Source organism: Sardina pilchardus, chromosome 22, assembly GCF_963854185.1.
Source record: "Sardina pilchardus chromosome 22, fSarPil1.1, whole genome shotgun sequence".
Taxonomy (NCBI): domain Eukaryota; kingdom Metazoa; phylum Chordata; class Actinopteri; order Clupeiformes; family Clupeidae; genus Sardina; species Sardina pilchardus.
Genome location: NC_085015.1, coordinates 18,616,737 through 18,636,346, shown reverse-complemented (window position 1 = coordinate 18,636,346; position 19,610 = coordinate 18,616,737). Strand labels below are relative to the sequence as shown.

Sequence of the window (19,610 nt, the reverse complement as noted above, 5' to 3'; positions counted from 1 at the left end):
TCAGCATGCATGAGTATGATATGCTTGTATGAGGGAAACATCCCAAAACAATTAGCACCCATTGCTGTTGTTTTCAGAAGTGTCTCCCATGCAACCATGCAAAAGCAATGCACTATTGTACTTATATCTTACATGAGTAAAGCAGGCCTCTGATGTGCATGACATGTTAACATGTGCATAGTTTTCACAAACTTTTTGTGAACAATTTTGGCACTTCAAACATTGACTGCTTTGAAGTGAAAGTGCATGTCTAACAATATAGCATAATATAATTGTGATAATGATCATCATAATGATGATTTGATGGGGGGTGGGGTGTAGGTACGTGTAGGTGGGCCCAATGACCCCAAAGTCTGCCATAACCAGGCCTCAACTTAAAGAAGTTAAGCTCCACGCCCCACACTCCATTTCACATTGAATGTTCCTTATGTTATTTTCTCATAGTTGGCAACCCTAGCTATGACCCTGCAGTTTATATGCAGCATTCCCTACACTGATGAGGAGATGCAGAGCATTCTTAATCACAGATGGAGTAGGGTCCAGTTTAAATAACCAAAGTCAGTTTGGGAAAAGGCTCTTGAGGCTCTACAAAAAGAATATTGTGGAAAAGTGTGTTGGTTCAAGTTATGAACAAAACATGTTATACAATGAACAAATCTATAGTTCTATGTCGTTGGCAAAATGATCAGAGGGCTCGGAAGAACCCCCGTGGCATTTCGGGCTGCCCAAAATTTCTAGCGATGGCCCTGACCTCGGTATTTTAAAAATCCTGGTTACGGCCTTGCCTGGCAGCCAACATTGGCAAACTTCCAGCAAACATCTCTTTGCCTCTAGCAGCAATTGGCAAACTTCTGGTAAAATTTTCCAGTGAGCTCATTTATTTCCCACAAATCAGGGGGTCAGCATCAGCATACCTGACTGGACCCCCTCGAGGAGTCCAGATTTGAAACCAAAGAGATTCACATAAAATATTGTAAATGAAACAATTTATTACAGTATGCAAACTGCAAATGGCCTCATATATACCAAATGAATGAACGCTTGTCAATTTGCCTCCATCTCCTACTCCATCCCCCGCACTGATCGCTATACTGTAGGTGACCTTACCTCACCTTACCTTGGCTTTCATCTTATTGAAAGACTGATACTATCAAAGAATGGGAGGATTGGTTTAGGTAAGCCTACAGTATATACTGGCATGTCTCCTGAAAACTTACCACTGTGGCTGTTTCTGAGGTTGTCTATTACTGGACACAGACATCTGCCTGGCAGATTTTCTCACTGCAGTACGAAGGTAATATAATTGGCTGGCCCTTTCATTTTATTTCACCCTAACGTTTTAGACCTCACTAAATAGAATTAACACTTGACTTGGCTGTGTGCAAGGCACAGGCTAGCTATTGTGAAATCGAAAACATTTTCATTTAAAATATTTAATTTTAAAGATTTAATTTTAAGAACACACATTCTCTTGTGTCTTTCCAGATGTGGTCCTCTTGTCTGATAAGTGTCCTTGTTTGCTTGCTTCCTGTCACTTTTGGTGATGATCCTAGTGTTGGTAATTTAAAGCTTTCTTATTTCTCATTTACATGCTATTTAGGTATTTGAGTATTTGAGCATTTGAGCATCAGTATCAGATTAAATATCAGTTATCTGCATGAACATAATTCACTTCTAACATAATTTTCAAATATTTTACAGCGTGGTGCTATAATGAGCCAACATGCAGTAAGTGGCATTTTTATTTGCCTCTACATTACATACATATGACTTTCTATTTTGACTATCCAGCACTCCTCGATATCTGTTGAACTTTGGGATGTTTTGGCTAAAGGGGACACTGATGGTTATGGCTATGGTTATGCTACTTGGCAGCCGCCTTTGTCCAAAGCAACATAAATAAATAAAACAATTCTATAATCAATTTAATGTGAACAAATAAAGAAACTAGTGAAACTAAGTAGGGAGAATAGCAAAATAAACAACAAACAATATCAAGTCAAGCAAACCTAATGAAAAAAATAAACCATGAATGTGGGAGAATAGTAAATAAACAATAAAGTGATTATAAAGTAGATTCATTTTGTATTATTCTGGTTGGATGAATAGATAAGAAGAACCTTTTTCAGTGCTTCAAAGAACCATTGAGGCAACAGTTTGCCTGTAATGGTTCAACACAGAGGCTTGAGTCTCCATGGAACCATCCAGAGATTTAACGAACCATTTCAGCCTTTATTTTTTAGCACGTAAAAAGTAAATTATGTTTCTGCTAATTCCACACCTAGGAAGTATCTCCAGTGTTTTGGCTGTATCGCATATTGTATATTATTATTTTGATAACATACCTGTACAGCAAACATAAACTGTTCCAGCCAGTCACCAACAAGATGCATGTTCATCACAGTTTCAGTTGCATGGGAGGAAGGGGAAGGCAGGGGTGAGACATCAACAGAAGAGATGTCATCCCACCATGCTTAGAGAACCTCACAGTTATTTCATCTGTAACAGCTCCAGAATAAGTTACATTAGCATCTCTTTAATCTCTGGGGCTTCACAAATGACTTTTTTAGTAGTTTTTTAGCAGTTAGTAAAATTAAGATTAGAGAGTCATATTGTTAGAGAGTCATATTGTCATTGTGCAGATTGAGGTTCTCTTGTGTTGCCTGGAAGTTCCTTTCCAGACCATGATCAATTTTGTCATCTTCTCTCTCTCTCTCTCTCTCTCTCTCTCTCTCTCTCTCTCTCTCTCTCTCTCTCTCTCAAACAGATGACACAACTTGGCCTAGAATTGCTCCAGATTTCTGCAGCGTCTGTCAGTCTCCCATTGACATCGTCAGTGCCAGTGCTGTGCCTGATTCCAGTCTAGGGGGTTTCACTTTGGCTGGCTTCGATGACAAAACTGCCTTCACCAAGATCCAGAACACAGGCAAAACTGGTAATTGGACTAACATACACATGGAAGGCCCCAGCCGTGGCGCAACTGGCTGGGGCACCTGCACTGCACGCCGGCGACCCGGGTTCGATTCCCGCCCTGTTGTCCTTTCCGGATCCCACCCCAGCTCTCTCTCCCACTCGCTTCCTGTCATTCTCTCTACTGTCCAATTAAAGGCATAAAAAGCCCAAAAAATAACCTTAAAAAAAAAAAAAACATACACATGGAACATCCCATTTGTCTTCACCTTCTCAATTATCTCAACTCTTCACTGCAGTTCTGTTAATGTGACCTCTCCCTCTCTCTCTCTCTCTCTCTCTCTTTCTCTCTCTGCATTTCAGTGAAGATTGAGCTTGCGAGTGGAGCGATGAATGTGAGCGGAGGATCCCTCCCTACTGACTACAGCTCCTTGCAGTTCCATTTGCACTGGGGAGATGGCAGTTCTGTCCCTGGCTCTGAGCACACCGTTGATGGCAAACGTTACCCCATGGAGGTAGCCATTCTCCATACGGATATGTTTGCATGAATGCTCTTTGGTGTAACACTAGCATGGACTGAAAACCAAATTCACATTATTTGTGATCCTGTCATTTCCTTCTGAAACATTCAGTAAAAACAATAATGTAATATCAAAGATCCTTGCATATTATGCAATATAAAATATCAGACGCTAATGTCTTACTTTTCCCTTTCAGTTGCACATTGTGAATGCCAAAACCTCTCTCAATGGAAACTTAACTGAGATTTTAGCCGACAGTGAGGGACTGGCTGCTCTTGGCTTCTTCATCGAGGTATGTGAGCTGTGTTACTGTAACCCATACTAATAATCCCCGTATCAGAAACAAGATATCAGATATGAGGTGAATATGGAGAAACTCTGGATATCTATCTATCTGAGGATTTGTTCTCCGTTTGTTTTACCACAGGTTGAATCAGGAACAACTGACCAGCCGGCAAGCTGGAAGAGTCTTGCAGATCATCTGGCAAACATCACAGAGAATGGTGAGGGGGGCACTTTGTGAAACAAATCTTCAGGCAATATGATGCAATTCTGCTGCAGTTACACCTTGTGGGAGAGAGTCCTAGGCAGCAGAATTAGAGAAATGGGCCTGGCCTTAAAAAGTACTGAAAAAGTACTGTTTTTTTCTGTTTTCATCAGATATTGTGTTGTTTTGCAATCTAAGCTTGATTTCATTGATCTTGTTGCTTTTTGTCGTCATTTCTTCATTCCTCATTCACATATTTCAATTTATATGTAGCCTATTACAAGTATTTATTTTGAACTAACATAGTGATTTGTTCTCCATATGCAGATGAAAATGTCACCATCACTGGTGAATGACCTAATCAGTGGAGTGGACACTACATCGTACTACAGATACCTTGGCTCATTGACCACTCCCAACTGCAACGAGGCTGTGGTTTGGACAGTCTTTAAGGACACCGTCAAAGTCAGCCAAAATCTGGTATGTTAGTATTGGCCCTACATTGTATTCTGATTTGATTAACTTCTTGTGCAATTAATTAAATGGTCTCTATGGAGGTTTTACAATAACCTATGGTAAATGGCAAATGTTCGAGAGGTGACTCTGAGGGGTTACCCAGTGAGTTTGCAAACCACCCATCTCCAGTGACTGACTACAGATAGAATCTGTGTTAATATGAAGGTGAAAAAAATGCTGCGTAAAATATTCAGATCATGAATGTTTCTGTATTTTATATTGTTGTCAGGTACATTTGCTTCTCAACCTGTTACCTGAAGATACTAAATTTGCCATTTCATAGGTAAAAAAATAAAATAACTGATGAAATGTCATCAGTTATTCAGTGCTTAATGTCAATGAATTTCAGATTAACCTCTTCAGCACCACTCTGCATATCGGTGATGACACCACACCACTCATGACCAACGTGTACCGCAATGTGCAGCCACTCAATGGCAGACAAGTAAGAACCACAGGTGCCCAAACAACCGCAGCAGCCCAAACAACCGCAGCGGCCCAAACGACGACCACCACGGCCAGTCCTGTAGCTAGCTCTGCAACCAGCTGCACAGCCATATCTGTACTCGCTCTTGGACTTGCAGCTCTACAGCCTTTCCTTCGCCTTGACTGGGGGTCAGGAAGATGGTGACCTTACAAGAGGACCTGCATGGCTTCAGTAACATCGGATAGGAATGTTTAGCTTTGGTGATTTTAGCTGTAGGTTGGAATTTTTGTTCAGGAATCTTCTGTGAATGTGAAATGAAGGGCCATTTTGCTTTGTTCTCTATCACCTGCTTTTAGAGGACGTTTTCTTTTCTTCTTTTATTTCAGTTTTTGAATAAAAAGCTAAAATAACTTCCCTGTCAGAAGTTATTTTCTTTTTGATTTGGCAGGGGTCTGACGTCTGTCAGTACTTGATTATTCGAGAGTAGAAGTTAATTGTATTGTGGTATCACACAATTTAGTGGTTTGTACAATGGCTGAGGGGTGTGAAATAGCTATCTGAAGTTCAATAGAATGTTATGTGCATGTATATTACTGAGTTATTAACTGCCACTAAATCATTTTAATGATATTTTAAAGGAACTGATTGGTGACAGGTATTGTTCCATTTGTGGACACTGGCCATAATTGCCTTGCGCTCATTTTGCTGTAAACACTCCTCTACAGAGTTCCCCTACAGAAATTATGTTATGTCATGTAGTTATTCACCCTTGTGTAATGATAATAAAAGTAACTGGAAGACAATCACGACCAAATGTGTGGAGTGTGTTTTGTTTGAGTATTAACCTCTATTAACCTCATAGTCTACACAAGCAACACAGACCCAGCTGACAATGCACGGCTTCCGCACATTTTGAAATGTGGTCTCATAGCTTATACCAGCTACACGGACAATGGCCACCTCTCCCCAAAACAGAAACACATGACATGGCACTCATGCTTGTGCCGTGTTACACGTTTTGCTATGCGCACCAAACCCTCCTTGCACAGCTGGATGCGTTTCTGTAGCTTGCGTAGAATGTTACTCACTCCTAAGGGCATCACTGTGTGAAAAGCGATGTATCCGGGGCTAGAATTCCCATGTACTGTACATACCAGTATTTTTGGTGTGTGAGAAGGATGGAGAAAAAAGAAAGTGTATTTACTCTGTATACTGGAGGGCTTGCTTTTCAGGGGCCCTAATTGGAACTATTAATCAATTTCCTTTTGTTTCTCTATGAGTAAGGGCTGGTTTATGTACTGTACAGACTATGAAACAGTCTTTCATGTTAGCTCAAGACTGAAGCTGAGGTGTGAGTGTATCCCATATACCAATATTTGCAAGTTCAAATATTACACAATATGAACTTTTGACTTGCAGTCATAAATGGGAAAACAGGAACATGTTTGAACAGTCAAACAGGTCAAAAGAGGTAAACTTGACAGCAACTTGCTCAGTAGGCCTATGAACTGAACTGACAAAAGCTGAAGCGAGGGTCTCTGTTAGAGAGGAACTCAGAGTGCACGATGAGAATCCCTTTGTCATTGTTACCTGTCAGAAGACTGGTCATACTGTACAGTGTGTGTGAGAGAGAGAAAGTGGGAGAGAGAGACACAGAGAGAGAGAGATAGAGAGAGACACACACAGAGAGAGAGAGACAGAGAGAGAGATGGATGGATAGTCATAGCTCATGCATGGCATGTCAAACATTTTTTTGACGCTTATTTTGATTGATTGCCTGCATGGAGATGACGACACCTGATATAATGATGCGCGGGTCATCCCATGACCCACTGGTGCCCGCATACTGACCCGTGGGGTTGGGCAGGTGCAGGTAAGATGTCCAGATAGGTTGGGTCGAAAAGGCATGTTTCTGTGTGAGCAAACACAGAAACGTGTGAGGGAGAGAGAGAGAGAATCTGAATGGGGGGTTGCTTATTTTGCTGTTTACTGTAAGTGCTGATAAAGGCAGTTTAATGCAACCTATGGTTTAGATAGAGCTACATTGACAACATTGGATCGTCCTATAAATTAAAAAGGGTGCTTAATTATACTTGTTCCAAGAGCATCTCTTGTTGTAAAATTAGGAAACATAATCATGCAGTCATGTTACCTATCTTAAAATGAATAAATTGCAAAATCCCTTAACTAAGATGAGTTGATACATACCTCTCGTGTTTCAATGCGTGCACTCAATGGCTCTGGCGCCCATTTCATTCATTAGGATCCAAACAGAGATGAAGTTAGAAGCGACCAAACACCTCCGTGTCCCTATTAAAATACAGTTACATGAGTAGTTACACGACCAAGTATGGTGACACAACATAATATCATCATTCTTGGATTTTCAGTTTCACTTTGGACTGAGGATATTACTGTGCCAAGTCGAAGTGCTTCCAAGTGCTAATCCACCATACATTATTATAGTTATATAAAGGCAAGAACGATGGAGCGAGCTACTAAGGTTCCGACTCAAGCTACGATGCGTTCTGGAAACGCACCCCAGATTGAGGCCCAACAAGACGCCAAGACCAAGCCCGAGAGGCTAAAGGGCTTCCTACTGTAGGTTAATAAAACAATTATGCGTAATTTCACGACTATTAGCCGCGGCTTATACATTGATTTTGCAAAATGTCTTCAGCTATGAGGTTAATACAGGGGGGCAGTTAATATGGGCGTTAATATGGTTTTGTTTCTCTCAACTTGCATAAAACACTGTCCTGCGGCTATTACACGATGCGGCTTATATGCGGGGAAATTACTGTAAGGCCTTGCAAGATGCAAGGACCAGAACCGTATAACAGAGAGGCCACCTCAGTTAACCTGCAAGATGCTATGCACACCAAGGGAGACATGAATTGAGACATGAATTCAGACAGGACAGGAAAATCAGGTTAAGGTGGAGAAATGCCCCTAACCCATAACAGTGAATAACAGTAACAGGTCAAGTTAGATTAGCATTGCCAGGAGGCCCAAAGGGCAAAACCTGGATTGCATTAATGACCAAATCCTAAAGTGAGATAGAAGGATCAGTATTGTGTACCGTAAACCCTCCAGGCATCTCTAAGGAACCGGAAAGGGAGCAGCCCTCCTCATTAAAGGGAAACCTGGCAACTATTTCAGCTGATTAAACCCGTTTAGAAATTGTTCCGATGATTAAATTATCTGTTCTGGTGAAACATTGGGACTTACCGTCCCGGTAAGGGAAGTGAGAAACAGGAAACGTCTTTTTAAAGGGAAACTATGCCGAATTGGCGATTTCAACGCCGGTTTCACTTTCGCTTTTCATTTTCGCTCGTTTTATGCTTGCATATTTCTCAACAGAGAGAAATATGCAGCTTTAGCGTGTATATTTTTCAAAACTCCTCAACCGGTCAGTCTGTCGCGCCTTTTCATGAGACTTCACATGACACTTCCTGGAGTAGACCATGGGTGCGTGCCCGAGAGCCCCTGAAATTGCAAGTGTGGTTCTACCGCTACAGACCACTAGGGCGACCGAAAAAAACATTGTTCGATGTGATATCATATATAATAGTATATAAATATGTTAGGGTCGCACTGTTAAGGCCAAGCCTGCGTTCGACACCAAGTCAGTCGGTCCAATCAGAACGCTCTATCTGTGTACGGAGTCCTTGAGCCCGCCTTAGCTCACCTTCGGCTTCCGGTATTGACGCCAGGGGGCTTGACCATGTGAGTTGGGTGTGTTGGGACCGTGTTGCACAACCATAGAGAAAAACAAAAGATGGATGAGGCTAAAGAAGCGTGCTCGTTTGAATCGGCTTTGGAGTTAGGCTTGGGCTTTTCTTTGAAGGTTGAGCTGAAAGAAGCACTCAAGTCATTCATTTTAAAGGATGTATTTGCCGTTTTGCCGACCGGCTACAATTGGTTACAAATGCTGGCCTATTATGTGCAGAGGCAGTTTGAAAGACAACTGTTCATCCCACCCACAGGCTTCAGCTCTGTGAATGGTCCGACCCCAGACTATACATTTCTGTATAGTTTGGCTGGCCAGGCTAGAAATATAGCTATTCCTACCAAGTACATACAGTATTTTCCGATTCAAACAGCCTTGATACCTGTTATAATGCCTCGCTGAGTAACAGCACACACCATGTCTCCCACTGGGACTTCAGGAACAGCAGGATATTCCAGCTCAGTAGGAGTCCACCCAGCGAGCCTCACACCTAGTCAGAAACCCCCGCCATATAGAGTAAAACTACCCTTACAGGCCTATTGCATTGTCTGCACAACGGGCTCTGGCAAATCTAAGGCCAAGAGCCTGTCCTTTACCAAAGCCTTACCAATAAGGATTGGAACAGGGTTTTGCTCACCTAATGAATCAATTTGGCAACCTGTACAACCATGACTTTACCATGGCTCCACAACCCAGGGAAGGAGCGTCATCCCTCAGGGAGGAGAAGAGGCAACTATAGACCTCTGAGGTTCGCCTACAAAATAGCTACCATCTTTGGCCAAATAAGGAGATCCGATATCTTGAGATTTTTTTCTATGGGAAAATAACATGGGGATTTTCAATTATTTAAACTCTCGCAGGGATGATGAAATTGGAAATGCAGACATTTTTCGCTACGCAGTTTTGTCCACTGCCGTCTGGTGGATACTGTGATCTTCGGTAGGTGAAGACGGCACACTTTGATCTTTGCTACCCCAGAGCTAACTTACAATGCAACTTGCCATAGGCAGTTAGCTTCAGTTAACTCCCGGATCTCCTTATATGGGCAAAGATGGCAGCTTTGGATCCTTTTTGTAGGCGAACTTCAGAGGTCTATGTGTCAACTTCCTGGTCATGAACAGGTTGACCCCAGCTGATGTGAAACCAGATCTCCTCGTCCGCCTGGGGGTGAATTCTCCTACTCCCCTGGGCTTGGACTCAATTCTGCTACAGAATTCAGTGGCCCAGGCACAACAGTTCCGAGGGAGCAGAAGAACAGGTGAGCCCATTGCTGCAGAACGGTCACCAGCTTGCAGAGGGATGGAGAAGCCAGGCTCCCTTGCTAATATAAGAGTCATCTATTGTGGATGCTGACCCCTCGGCCATGGCAAGATGCAACGAAGGCTAAGAAGAGCAGCCCTCAACTCCAGGACATTGATGCTCCAGGTCTAGGACACCTGTGCACCAGATCAGACTCTCTTAATGCCACAGCCAGTGACTGTCACAGAGAGTGACAGTCTGTGAATACCAGGTTCAATAGCTCATCTCCTTGATGTTGGTTGGATCCCTCAAGCAGCGCAGGTCTCTGTGAAGCCTCCACGGGGGTACCTCCATAGTCGCCATTAGGCCAATGAGGCGAAGGCTGAGCCTTCAATGAATAATAATAATAATAATAACAACATTTATTTATATACTGCATATCAAGCTGCAGCTGAAAGTGGCTGAGGTAGTGCTAAATGTATATGCCAACCAGATACATTTTACTCTAAATACCACTTATACATACAGTATATATTCAATCAATGTAGATCATCCGGCGATGTATGTGAAATATGCACACCATGATCATAGATATCCACTTTTATCTTTGTCATCAACAGCAACATGGACTAAGACAACAATCTTTAAAAACATCTGTAGCCTATGTCATCCTCCTTTATGTGACGGTAGCCAGCCCGTGAAGTGGCTGTCCGTTTGGTAAACCTCCTGTTTATACTCCCCTCCCATTCTGTGTTGCTGTGAGTTGCTGGTTTGAGATGTACAGTAATGGAGGTTATTCCACCTGCAGAGGTAACCAGCAGCAATGACACAGGTCCAGAATTTTGCAGCACAAAGCAGACACAAGATTAAGCTGAAACACGTCGAGGTGTTTTACAATAATGATTTGCCCATAAAATAAAGGCATTTTAAATGTTTCATCAAATGAGTGTCTAGGTCTCTTCTATGTTTTGCATTTGTATTTCCAATTAGTCTGTAGGACGAAATCCGTTGCGATTAAATAATCTGTCAATATCTGTCTCGCTTGGTGAAATGTCGCATGCGAAAAAGAACGCCTTATAATTAAATAGCCTAAGGCAGAGCCATATAAAGAGATCTCTTTATATGGCTCTGGCCTAAGGATTTGGCAGGGTTCCATATTATGTCACAAGTAGAACAACGCGCAGATAAAAGCTGACAGAATGTGTCATGATGAATAGTCTCATTAATAGTCCTTTCTAAATTACAAAGATAGGCTATTACGTTACAGTAGACCCAGCCAGGTGTGAGGGAGAACTCCACTTTCCCCATGTCTTACCACGGTTCAATTAGCCTACTTGACGCTCAACAAAAGAAGATTGACATCGAACAGAGACCGTCTCACTGCACAGGTGTAGGCTTCATGATACAAATATAACATGGAAATGAAAGTTTAGAATATAGGCGACACTTGAGGGTATGACGCACGTTTATGCTATGCTGCTGACATCAGCCTTAAACGGGGTTCCTACCATCGTAGTTTCCAGTCTCGGAATAAATTGAATTAGCCTATAGATATAGCCTGGACCTCTGTACTGCGTGGGTAACCTTCTGTGGGCCTTATAATGGTACGATAATATCTGATAGTTGGTGCTGATCATTGCAAGAGGATCCATTTCAACCACTTGTTGGAACAGTGCGATTTTATCCTAGTAATTTCTCTAGACTGTCAGTGTCTTACGATGAGGAGACGCCTATGAGGATGGGAGGAGTGCTTCATCTAAACCTATTGGCTTGTCTCCGGAAATTGTTTTGGGGCAGGTACATCGTCCAGTTAGAACTTAAAAAGGCTACAGTTGTTGGAAAAGTTGTCTATTACCTGGCACGGTGGCTTACAGGTTAACTGAAAAGGTAAGACAGATTAATTTATTTATTGTATGGGTAATATTCATTATGTCAGTCCGGCGCGTCTTACTATTTTAAAAACTATGTTAGGTGATTGTAAATGTGAACAGACAACAATCTACACTTTAACGGGAATTCCCATTTTAAACCACATTCAACAGGCTATACAATATTTAATGAACACATTTTCACTGTAGATATTTGGTTTGACATGTAATCGTATAATTTGTTTGTTTTTCACTTGAAGTTCACTCAGAGTTTTATTTATTTTTTCTTGAATATTAGATGCAGTCCTTCTATCTGATTAGCGTCCTTGCATGCTTGCTTCCGGTCGCTTTAGGCGATGATCCTAGTGTTGGTAAGTTTCAAACAAATATATGTTTATTTCATTTCCCTATGCAACGGTTTTTTTTGTGTTAGTAGCCTAAACTAGTAGGTCTTGGTAATAGGACTATTGATCTATTGGTGTGAAGGACATAGCCTAGACCCCAATGGATACGACAACATTTTCCCTCACGTTTTCTTATATTCGTGTTTCTAACCATTATCTTCCAATCCCTTACAGCGTGGTGTTATAATGAGCCTACCTGCAGTAAGTGATTTTTTTAATATATATATTTGCGTAACCTATAACATAGTCTACATTATAAGCAAGCAAAATGTCTGTGACTGAAAGGACACAGACCACAATGACCTGTTACCTGACACTCCTTGTTACTATTAGGTTATTATTAATTAATTAATTATTTTAAATTACTTTTGGATGTCCTCGGCAAGATGTGGATTGTCTAAGCAAGTGGTGGCTGATGGTTGAGGAGTAAATGCAAAGAATGAACAAAATACTGTGAGGGCAGTATTGTTTGCCTTTGGAATGGTATTCGACCAAGAACCTTAGAATTTGCGTATGCGGTAGATCTAGTTTTCTCATTTCCGAGAAGATAGTCATGATCTCATTATGGAACAAAGGATTTTTTAGTTAATCAGGTAGAGTGCACATTTGACACTGTGTAGGTTCAGATGAAATTGCATTCTCACAAGTTCATCTTCATGGGCGAACACCATGAAACATTATCAGAACATCTTGATAATGTTTCTCTCTTTCTCTCTTTCTCTCTCTCTCTCTCAAACAGATGACACAACTTGGCCTAGAATTGCTACAGATTTCTGCAACGGCACCCGCCAGTCTCCCATTGACATCGTCAGTGCCAGTGCTGTGGCTGATTCCACTCTAGGGGCTTTCACTTTGGCTGGCTTCGATGACAAAACTGCCTTCACCAAGATTGAGAACACAGGCAAAACTGGTAATTGGACTAACATACACATGGAACATCCCATTTGTCTTCACCTTCTCAATTATCCTCTACTGTAACTTTACTCTTCACTGCAGTGCTGTTTGTGTGACCTCTCCCTCTTTCCCTTTCTCCCCCCTCTCTCCATCTCTCTCTCTCTCTCCCTCTCTCTCTCTCTCTCTCTCTTTCTCTCTCTGCATTTCAGTGAAGATTGAGCTTGCGAGTGGAGCGATGAATGTGAGCGGAGGATCCCTCCCTACTGATTACAGCTCCTTGCAGTTCCATTTGCACTGGGGAAATGGCAGTTCTGTCCCTGGCTCTGAGCACACCGTTGATGGCAAACGTTACCCCATGGAGGTAGCCATTCTCCATTCAGATATGTTCACATGAATGCTCTTTGGAAAACCAAATTCACATTATTTGTGATCCTGTGATTTCCTTCTGAAACATTCTGTAAATACAAAAATGTAATATCCAAGATCCTTGCATATTATGCAATATAACATATCAGACGCTAATATCTTACTTTTCCCTTTCAGTTGCACATTGTGAATGCCAAAACCTCTCTCAATGGAAACTTAACTGAGATTTTAGCCGACAGTGAGGGACTGGCTGCTCTTGGCTTCTTCATCGAGGTATGTGAGCTGTGTTACCGTAACTCATCCTAATAATCCCAGTATCTGAAACAAGTTAGATATCCGATATGAGGTACATAAGGGGAAACTCTGGATGTATTTTTTTTTATTTTTTTTTTTATCTATCTGAGGATTTGTTCTCCGTTTGTTTTACCACAGGTTGAATCAGGAACAACTGACCAGCCAGCAAGCTGGAAGAGTCTTGCAGATCATCTGCGGAACATCACAGAGAGTGGTGAGGGTGTCATTTTGTGAAACAAATCTTCAGTCAATATGACGCAATTCTGCTGCAGTTACACCTTTTGGAAGAGCTCTCTAGGCGGCAGGGTAATGGGCCTGGCCTTAAAAAGTACTGAAGTGCTCAGAAAACGTTTGTCTAGGAGCGCTTTTTGGACTCAGAAAAAGTTTGTTTGAGGTGCTCTTTGGAAGGGACAAAAATTCAGTTGGAAAAACCAGAGGAACTCCAAGGCACTCTCATGTAGCAAAAGTTAAAAAGCCTTTATTGTAGCGGCTCGGTCACATTAAACATTTTTAAAAACTCCAATGCGTTTCGGCCATGTAGCCTTCATCGTTTGACTCCTTGATGAAGTCTACATGGCCGAAACGCGTTGGAGTTTTTTAAAAGGTTTAATGTGACCGAAACTTTTTTACATGAGAGTGCCTTGGAGTTCCTCTGGTTTTTCGTACTGAAGTGCTGTTTTCTTCTGTTTTCTTATGTGTGTCATTTTGCGATCTAAGCTTGATTTCATTGTTGCTTTTTGACATCATTTCTTCATTTCTCATTGACATCAATTCAATTCAATTAACTTGAAATACTTATTTTGAACTAACATAGTTATTTGTTCTCCATATGCAGGTGAATCTGTCAGCATCACTGATATCTCCATGAATGACCTAATCAGTGGAGTGGACACTACATCGTACTACAGATACCTTGGCTCATTGACCACTCCCAACTGCAACGAGGCTGTGGTTTGGACAGTATTTAAGGACACCGTCAAAGTCAGCCAAAATGTGGTATGTTAGTATTGGCCTACATTTTTACTGATTTGAGGTATTGGTTCTACAAACTTAGTTGTCTCACCTGAGGAGCAAGTGAAACCAGTTCATCCATTTTGCTTCTGTAGAATAGAATGGTTGAGACACAAAATGTGTCTAAGTGGCTTATCAGTGCGAGCTTGTCAGTTGGATGCCTACAGCTGTGCTTAAAACAGGGTGCTAAGAATGGTGTGGTATGAAGAATATCCAGTTCATCCTTAGTGTCTTTGAATTTCAGATTGAGCTCAGGGTTCTCAATCAGTGTTGCTGTCTATGCAGGGTAATTGACAGAGCAGTAAGCTGATTTACATCTATATGCCCTGAGCACCTACATCAATCAGAGGGAGAGAACAACGACAATGCCCCGAAACCATAGCATAGATAGCATACCCTTAAACTGGTTACAGGTGTAGTAAATGATAGTGTGGTATATATGACATTTCATCAGCTACTGTTTGTAGTTCATCCTTCATGTCTCTGAATTTCAGATTGACCTCTTCAGCAACACCGTGCGTATTGGAGATAGCACCTCAGAGCTCGTCACCAACGTGTTCCGCAATGTGCAGCCACTCAATGGCAGGCAAGTGTCAACCACGGTCGCCAGCTCTGCAACCAGCTTGGCAACCACATCTCTACTGGCCCTCGGACTTGCAGCACTACATGGGATCCTCCATCTCGGCTAAGGGGTCGGGAAGACGGTGACCTTACAAGGGGCCCTGACGTTGAATAGGAATGTTAAGCTCTGGTGATTCTGGCTGTCGGTTGAATTAGATTACTCAGGAATCTTCTCTGAATGTGAAACGAGTGGCCATTCTACGTTGTACTCTACCACCTTACTTTTTTTCAGGGGAAAAGAAATGCTGCTTTTTTTTTTTTTTTTTTTTTACCACGCAAATCTGCAATCACAGATTTTCGTAGCTGAAAAGATTTGTGATTTCTACTGAATGGCCAGCATGACCCACACACTCAGGGATGTGCTTCTCTCCATTTCTTCTCCTATATACTATTTATACACTTGTGTAAATAAAACAAACGTGTAAGTTATGTTTTTATTTAATATATTTAGTCTGATCTAGTGATCCAGTCTGTTTTCCACTGTGGGTTTACACTTTGAATGAAGGCCTGTGATTAACAGGAACCTTAAAACCATGATGAAGCTACATCATTTAACGCACATTTTTTTGTTAGTTTGTTTTTGTGAAGTATAACAACAGATGAGATATGAAGGAAATATTTGTCAGAAGTGAATGTATTTAATGTTTTTTTTTCTTCCAAAACAATTAAATTGAATGTAATGAATGAAGGCGTGTCTACTGGGCTGTTATTTGCCATCACAACTTTTTGAGTTAATGGGTGAAGGGGAATGTAATGTAATTTGAAGGCACTGGCCATTACTGCTCTCCAATCAGTTCACTGTTGCACTGTTGCCATGTGTGCATGATGTAGTCCCCCCCCCCCCTCTACAGTGTTCCAGGAGAAACAGAGGTGTTCTTGATTTAATTTAATAATGTTCTAACTTTTGTTTAAAGGCAATAAAAATCATTACTTGAGATTATCCTAAACTGTTCTGTCATGTTGTGTTCGCCAAGGAGGTTATGTTTTCATCAGGGTTTGTTTGTATGTTTGTCTGTTTGTCCGTTTGTCTGTTAGCAAGATGACTCAAAAAATGATGGATGGATTTTGATGAAATTTTCAGGGAAGATTCGAAATGACCCAAGGGAGAAACGATTCAACTTGTAGTGATCCGTATCACGTTTGGATTCAGGAGGCGGTTATGTTCTTCGCTTGGCGGTGTAATGGCATGGTATATGGCCACGTGGTGGCGATCTGAATAGTTTAGGTTCAAATGTAGCCTATGACAACCAAGGAAGTACAATACAGGCGGAGGTCTGTGCTCTCTGAGTGCTTTTCTAGTTTAATAAGAGTTTGACTTATTGAGAGTCTCATCAAGACAAATTTGCTCAAGGCACTGGCCGCCAAATCTGCTTGTTTTCATGAAAATAAGGCAAACTGCTTTTAAATGAAGTCAAATAATTTAATGACAAATTCTTAGGCAATTGTCTCTGTGCTGAAAACAGTACCAACTAGATTTTTTTTACATCTTGATAACTGATAACAATAACGAGGAGCCATTTGTCACTGTCACTGTCGGAGGAAAGGGCAGACTAAACCAAACTATCTATGGTTCATGCATGACATGTCAAGCATTCTGATCATTATTGTGATTGCTCTCCTTGGAAGTGGTGATGCAAGCCTGAGTCATCAATGGACTGTAGAAGGTGTAGTTGAGTTTTGGTATGTATACACATTTCATGTTTTATTCGTTTTGCTATATAAAGCACTACTGAACAAATATAGGCTACAACTGCACAAGAGCCCCACAGAATGTTTCACACCTACTGCATTTGGGTCTTTTTTTTACTCTGGATTTATTCAAGAGAAGAACAATGAAATATATACCTTCATTCTCTCGCCTGAAACGTGATGCTGTTTTCTCTTTCTCAGTCCGGCTCTAATAACAATGAGTCTGATAGTAGATTACATGGCCTCTTGAACCTTCCTCATTGTCAAATAACAGTGGGCGGAGAAAGTATTAGTTGAGCGGGTTTTGTGTCTTTTCATGGCGGCACAAGAAAATGCTGTGATGAATTACAGTTTTTGTAATCTATATCTGCATCTATGCTGTGACTGGTTTACCTGCAACTCTTTGGCTCTATCAGCAGTAGGCAGTAGGCAGTAGGCGTGGCGGAAGCTATACAGTAGTTACCCTCATTAGAATAGAATAGAATATATACTTTTTTGATCCTGTGAGGGAAATTCAGTTCTCTGCATTTAACCCAATTTAACCGAATTAGTGAACACACAGCACACAGTGAACACACAGTGAGGTGAATCACACAACCCAGAGCAGTGAGCTGCCTGCCCAACCAGCGGCGCTCGGGGAGGAGTGAGGGGTTAGGTGCCTTGCTCAAGGGCACTTCAGCCGTGGTGGACTGGTCGGGGATCGAACCGGCAACCCTCCGGTTACAAGCCCGATGCGCTAACCAGTACACCACGGCTGCCCCATTACAGGACTCATCATTCGCTTTGGTGCATTTCTCAAAACAATTAGTGCAAACTGCACTGCATGCATGGTGTATTGTGTGTATCTGGCTCAAAATGCTTTGTTAAATATTTACCCCAATGAAACTGTAGGTACAATGAAAATTACAAATCCTATCCTATCTGGACATAAACAAATGCTGTTGTTTATGTCCAGATGGTCAAACTGTTTTGTCTTATTGTGAGTATTTTCCAATGAACAATGTGCAAGGCAGCACTATTTTCTTTCAAAACTAACTTTACTGTATTTCAAAACTACAAAGTTACACATTATTGAGTAAAGAGCGGGTTGATTGCAAAATGTTTTTACAGCATCATGATTATGCAAATGACTTAGCACAGGTGTGCACCACTGTAAATCTTTCTGAACATCCTGACATTCCTGTCTGTCAGGTCACGTATATGCTAGATAGACCATTGCGAGTTGACAAGTCAGCACGTACACACACTGCACACAGTGAACATACTGTGAGGTGAAGCTAACTTGGAGCTACAGTGAGCTGCCTTGCTACAACGGTTCTTGGGGAGCAGTGAGGAGTTAGTCGCCTTAATTGCTCAAGGGTACGTCAGCCATGGATGTGGGTATGGGAGAGCAGTGCACAACTCACCCACATTTCTCCGACTGGTCGGGAATCGAACCGGCAACCCCTTTGTTTACAAGCCTGAATCCCTAACCAGTAGGCCATGGCTGCATCGGCTGGGTAGGGCTTTTCAACAGTGGACCAGTATAGTGCACTTTCACCAACATGGCATTGGCAATAGAAAAAAAAGCAGCAAAGATTTCAACACAATCAGTAGCATGGATGTACAGTACTGCACTAAAGCATTGTTGTTTGTTCAAGATGGGGAGATACCGCTCTAATGATGTGCACAAAACAAGTGATTACATGGAGTCTGAACAAACAAGTTTGAGAATTCCAATCCTGATCTGAGAAATGAGCCAAAGCAACTGAGACAAACTGTAAACAAGTGCAATGCCCCCACTGCCTTTAAGCTATACATTTGTGCATTTGTCCCAGTGGAGAGTTATTTCTCAGCATGATTTGTAGTAGTCCAGTGGTAAAGTAACAAACAAACTGTAAACAAGTGCAATGCCCCCACCACCTTTAAGCTATACATTTGTGCATTTGTCCCAGTGGAGAGTTCTTTCTCAGCATGATTTGTAGTAGTACAGTGGTAAAATAACAGACAAACTAAACAAGTGCAATGCCCCCACTGCCTTTAAGCTACACATTTGTGCATTTGTCCCAATGGAGAGTTATTTCTCAGCATGATTTGTATAGTAGTCCAGTGGTAAAAGGCTCAGATAAAATCATTCAGCTGTGTGACATAACAAGTCATTAACATCACATGATCGATAAGAGAGTAAGTCTTTAACAATACTGTTAGACTATTGTTAAAGAGTAGTGCCATGAATAGTATTTCATATCATATACTGTACTAACCAAATAAATGCAACAGGGGTCTCAAGTGGATTAGACTTTGTGTTTGAGATAGAGAAAATGTTTTGGGCTTCCTCATTGGTAAATAGAGTAAAATAGAAACGTTTATAGGATATAAAAATTACAAATACAGTACAAATACCTGCCTTGTCCCAAACAAGTCTTTGCTATTAAAAAATGTTATAAATGATCATACATTAACATTGTTCTTATCATGCACAGATGTACTCTTTTTAAAAAAATCAGCTGGCAACATTTGAGACAGATGTTCATGTTATCATCTTCTGTGTCACTTTACTTTCAGTGGACAGAGATGGAAGTCAAGTGGCTACACTTGAATCTTGGGCCTGATTATGTATCAGTGCAATGCATCAAATCATGTTGGAGGGA

General features: G+C 41.4%; 2 protein-coding genes across 2 annotated transcripts; both read left to right on the top strand.

Moving 5' to 3' along the window:
- Positions 1-810: 810 nt before the first annotated feature.
- Positions 811-3,954, top strand: LOC134070626 (carbonic anhydrase 4-like). The gene is made up of 7 exons (XM_062527019.1): positions 811-1,294; positions 1,486-1,558; positions 1,702-1,728; positions 2,768-2,935; positions 3,274-3,425; positions 3,628-3,723; positions 3,859-3,954. Exons 1-7 carry the CDS (start codon positions 1,034-1,036, stop codon positions 3,952-3,954), a joined length of 873 nt encoding a protein of 290 aa, XP_062383003.1. The 5' UTR covers positions 811-1,033.
- A 7,686-nt stretch (positions 3,955-11,640) lies between these two features.
- On the top strand, positions 11,641-16,231 carry LOC134070217 (carbonic anhydrase 6-like). The gene is made up of 9 exons (XM_062526496.1): positions 11,641-11,720; positions 12,000-12,072; positions 12,280-12,306; positions 12,845-13,015; positions 13,209-13,360; positions 13,543-13,638; positions 13,798-13,873; positions 14,495-14,655; positions 15,165-16,231. The coding sequence occupies exons 2-9, from the start codon at positions 12,000-12,002 to the stop codon at positions 15,357-15,359; spliced, it is 951 nt and encodes a 316-aa protein (XP_062382480.1). The 5' UTR covers positions 11,641-11,720; the 3' UTR covers positions 15,360-16,231.
- Positions 16,232-19,610: the final 3,379 nt, after the last annotated feature.

What these genes read in the sequence shown, in the direction of transcription:
- LOC134070626 (XM_062527019.1), top strand. Translation starts at nt 1,034, where the DNA reads ATGAACGCTTGTCAATTTGCCTCCATCTCCTACTCCATCCCCCGCACT. An exon ending in TTTCTCACTGCAGTACGAAG is followed by an intron (nt 1,295 to 1,485) that starts GTAATATAATTG and finishes GTGTCTTTCCAG; the next exon opens with ATGTGGTCCTCTTGTCTGAT. An exon ending in TGGTGATGATCCTAGTGTTG is followed by an intron (nt 1,559 to 1,701) that starts GTAATTTAAAGC and finishes AATATTTTACAG; the next exon opens with CGTGGTGCTATAATGAGCCA.
- LOC134070217 (XM_062526496.1), top strand. Translation starts at nt 12,000, where the DNA reads ATGCAGTCCTTCTATCTGATTAGCGTCCTTGCATGCTTGCTTCCGGTC. An exon ending in TGAGAACACAGGCAAAACTG is followed by an intron (nt 13,016 to 13,208) that starts GTAATTGGACTA and finishes TCTGCATTTCAG; the next exon opens with TGAAGATTGAGCTTGCGAGT. An exon ending in GCAAACGTTACCCCATGGAG is followed by an intron (nt 13,361 to 13,542) that starts GTAGCCATTCTC and finishes TTTCCCTTTCAG; the next exon opens with TTGCACATTGTGAATGCCAA.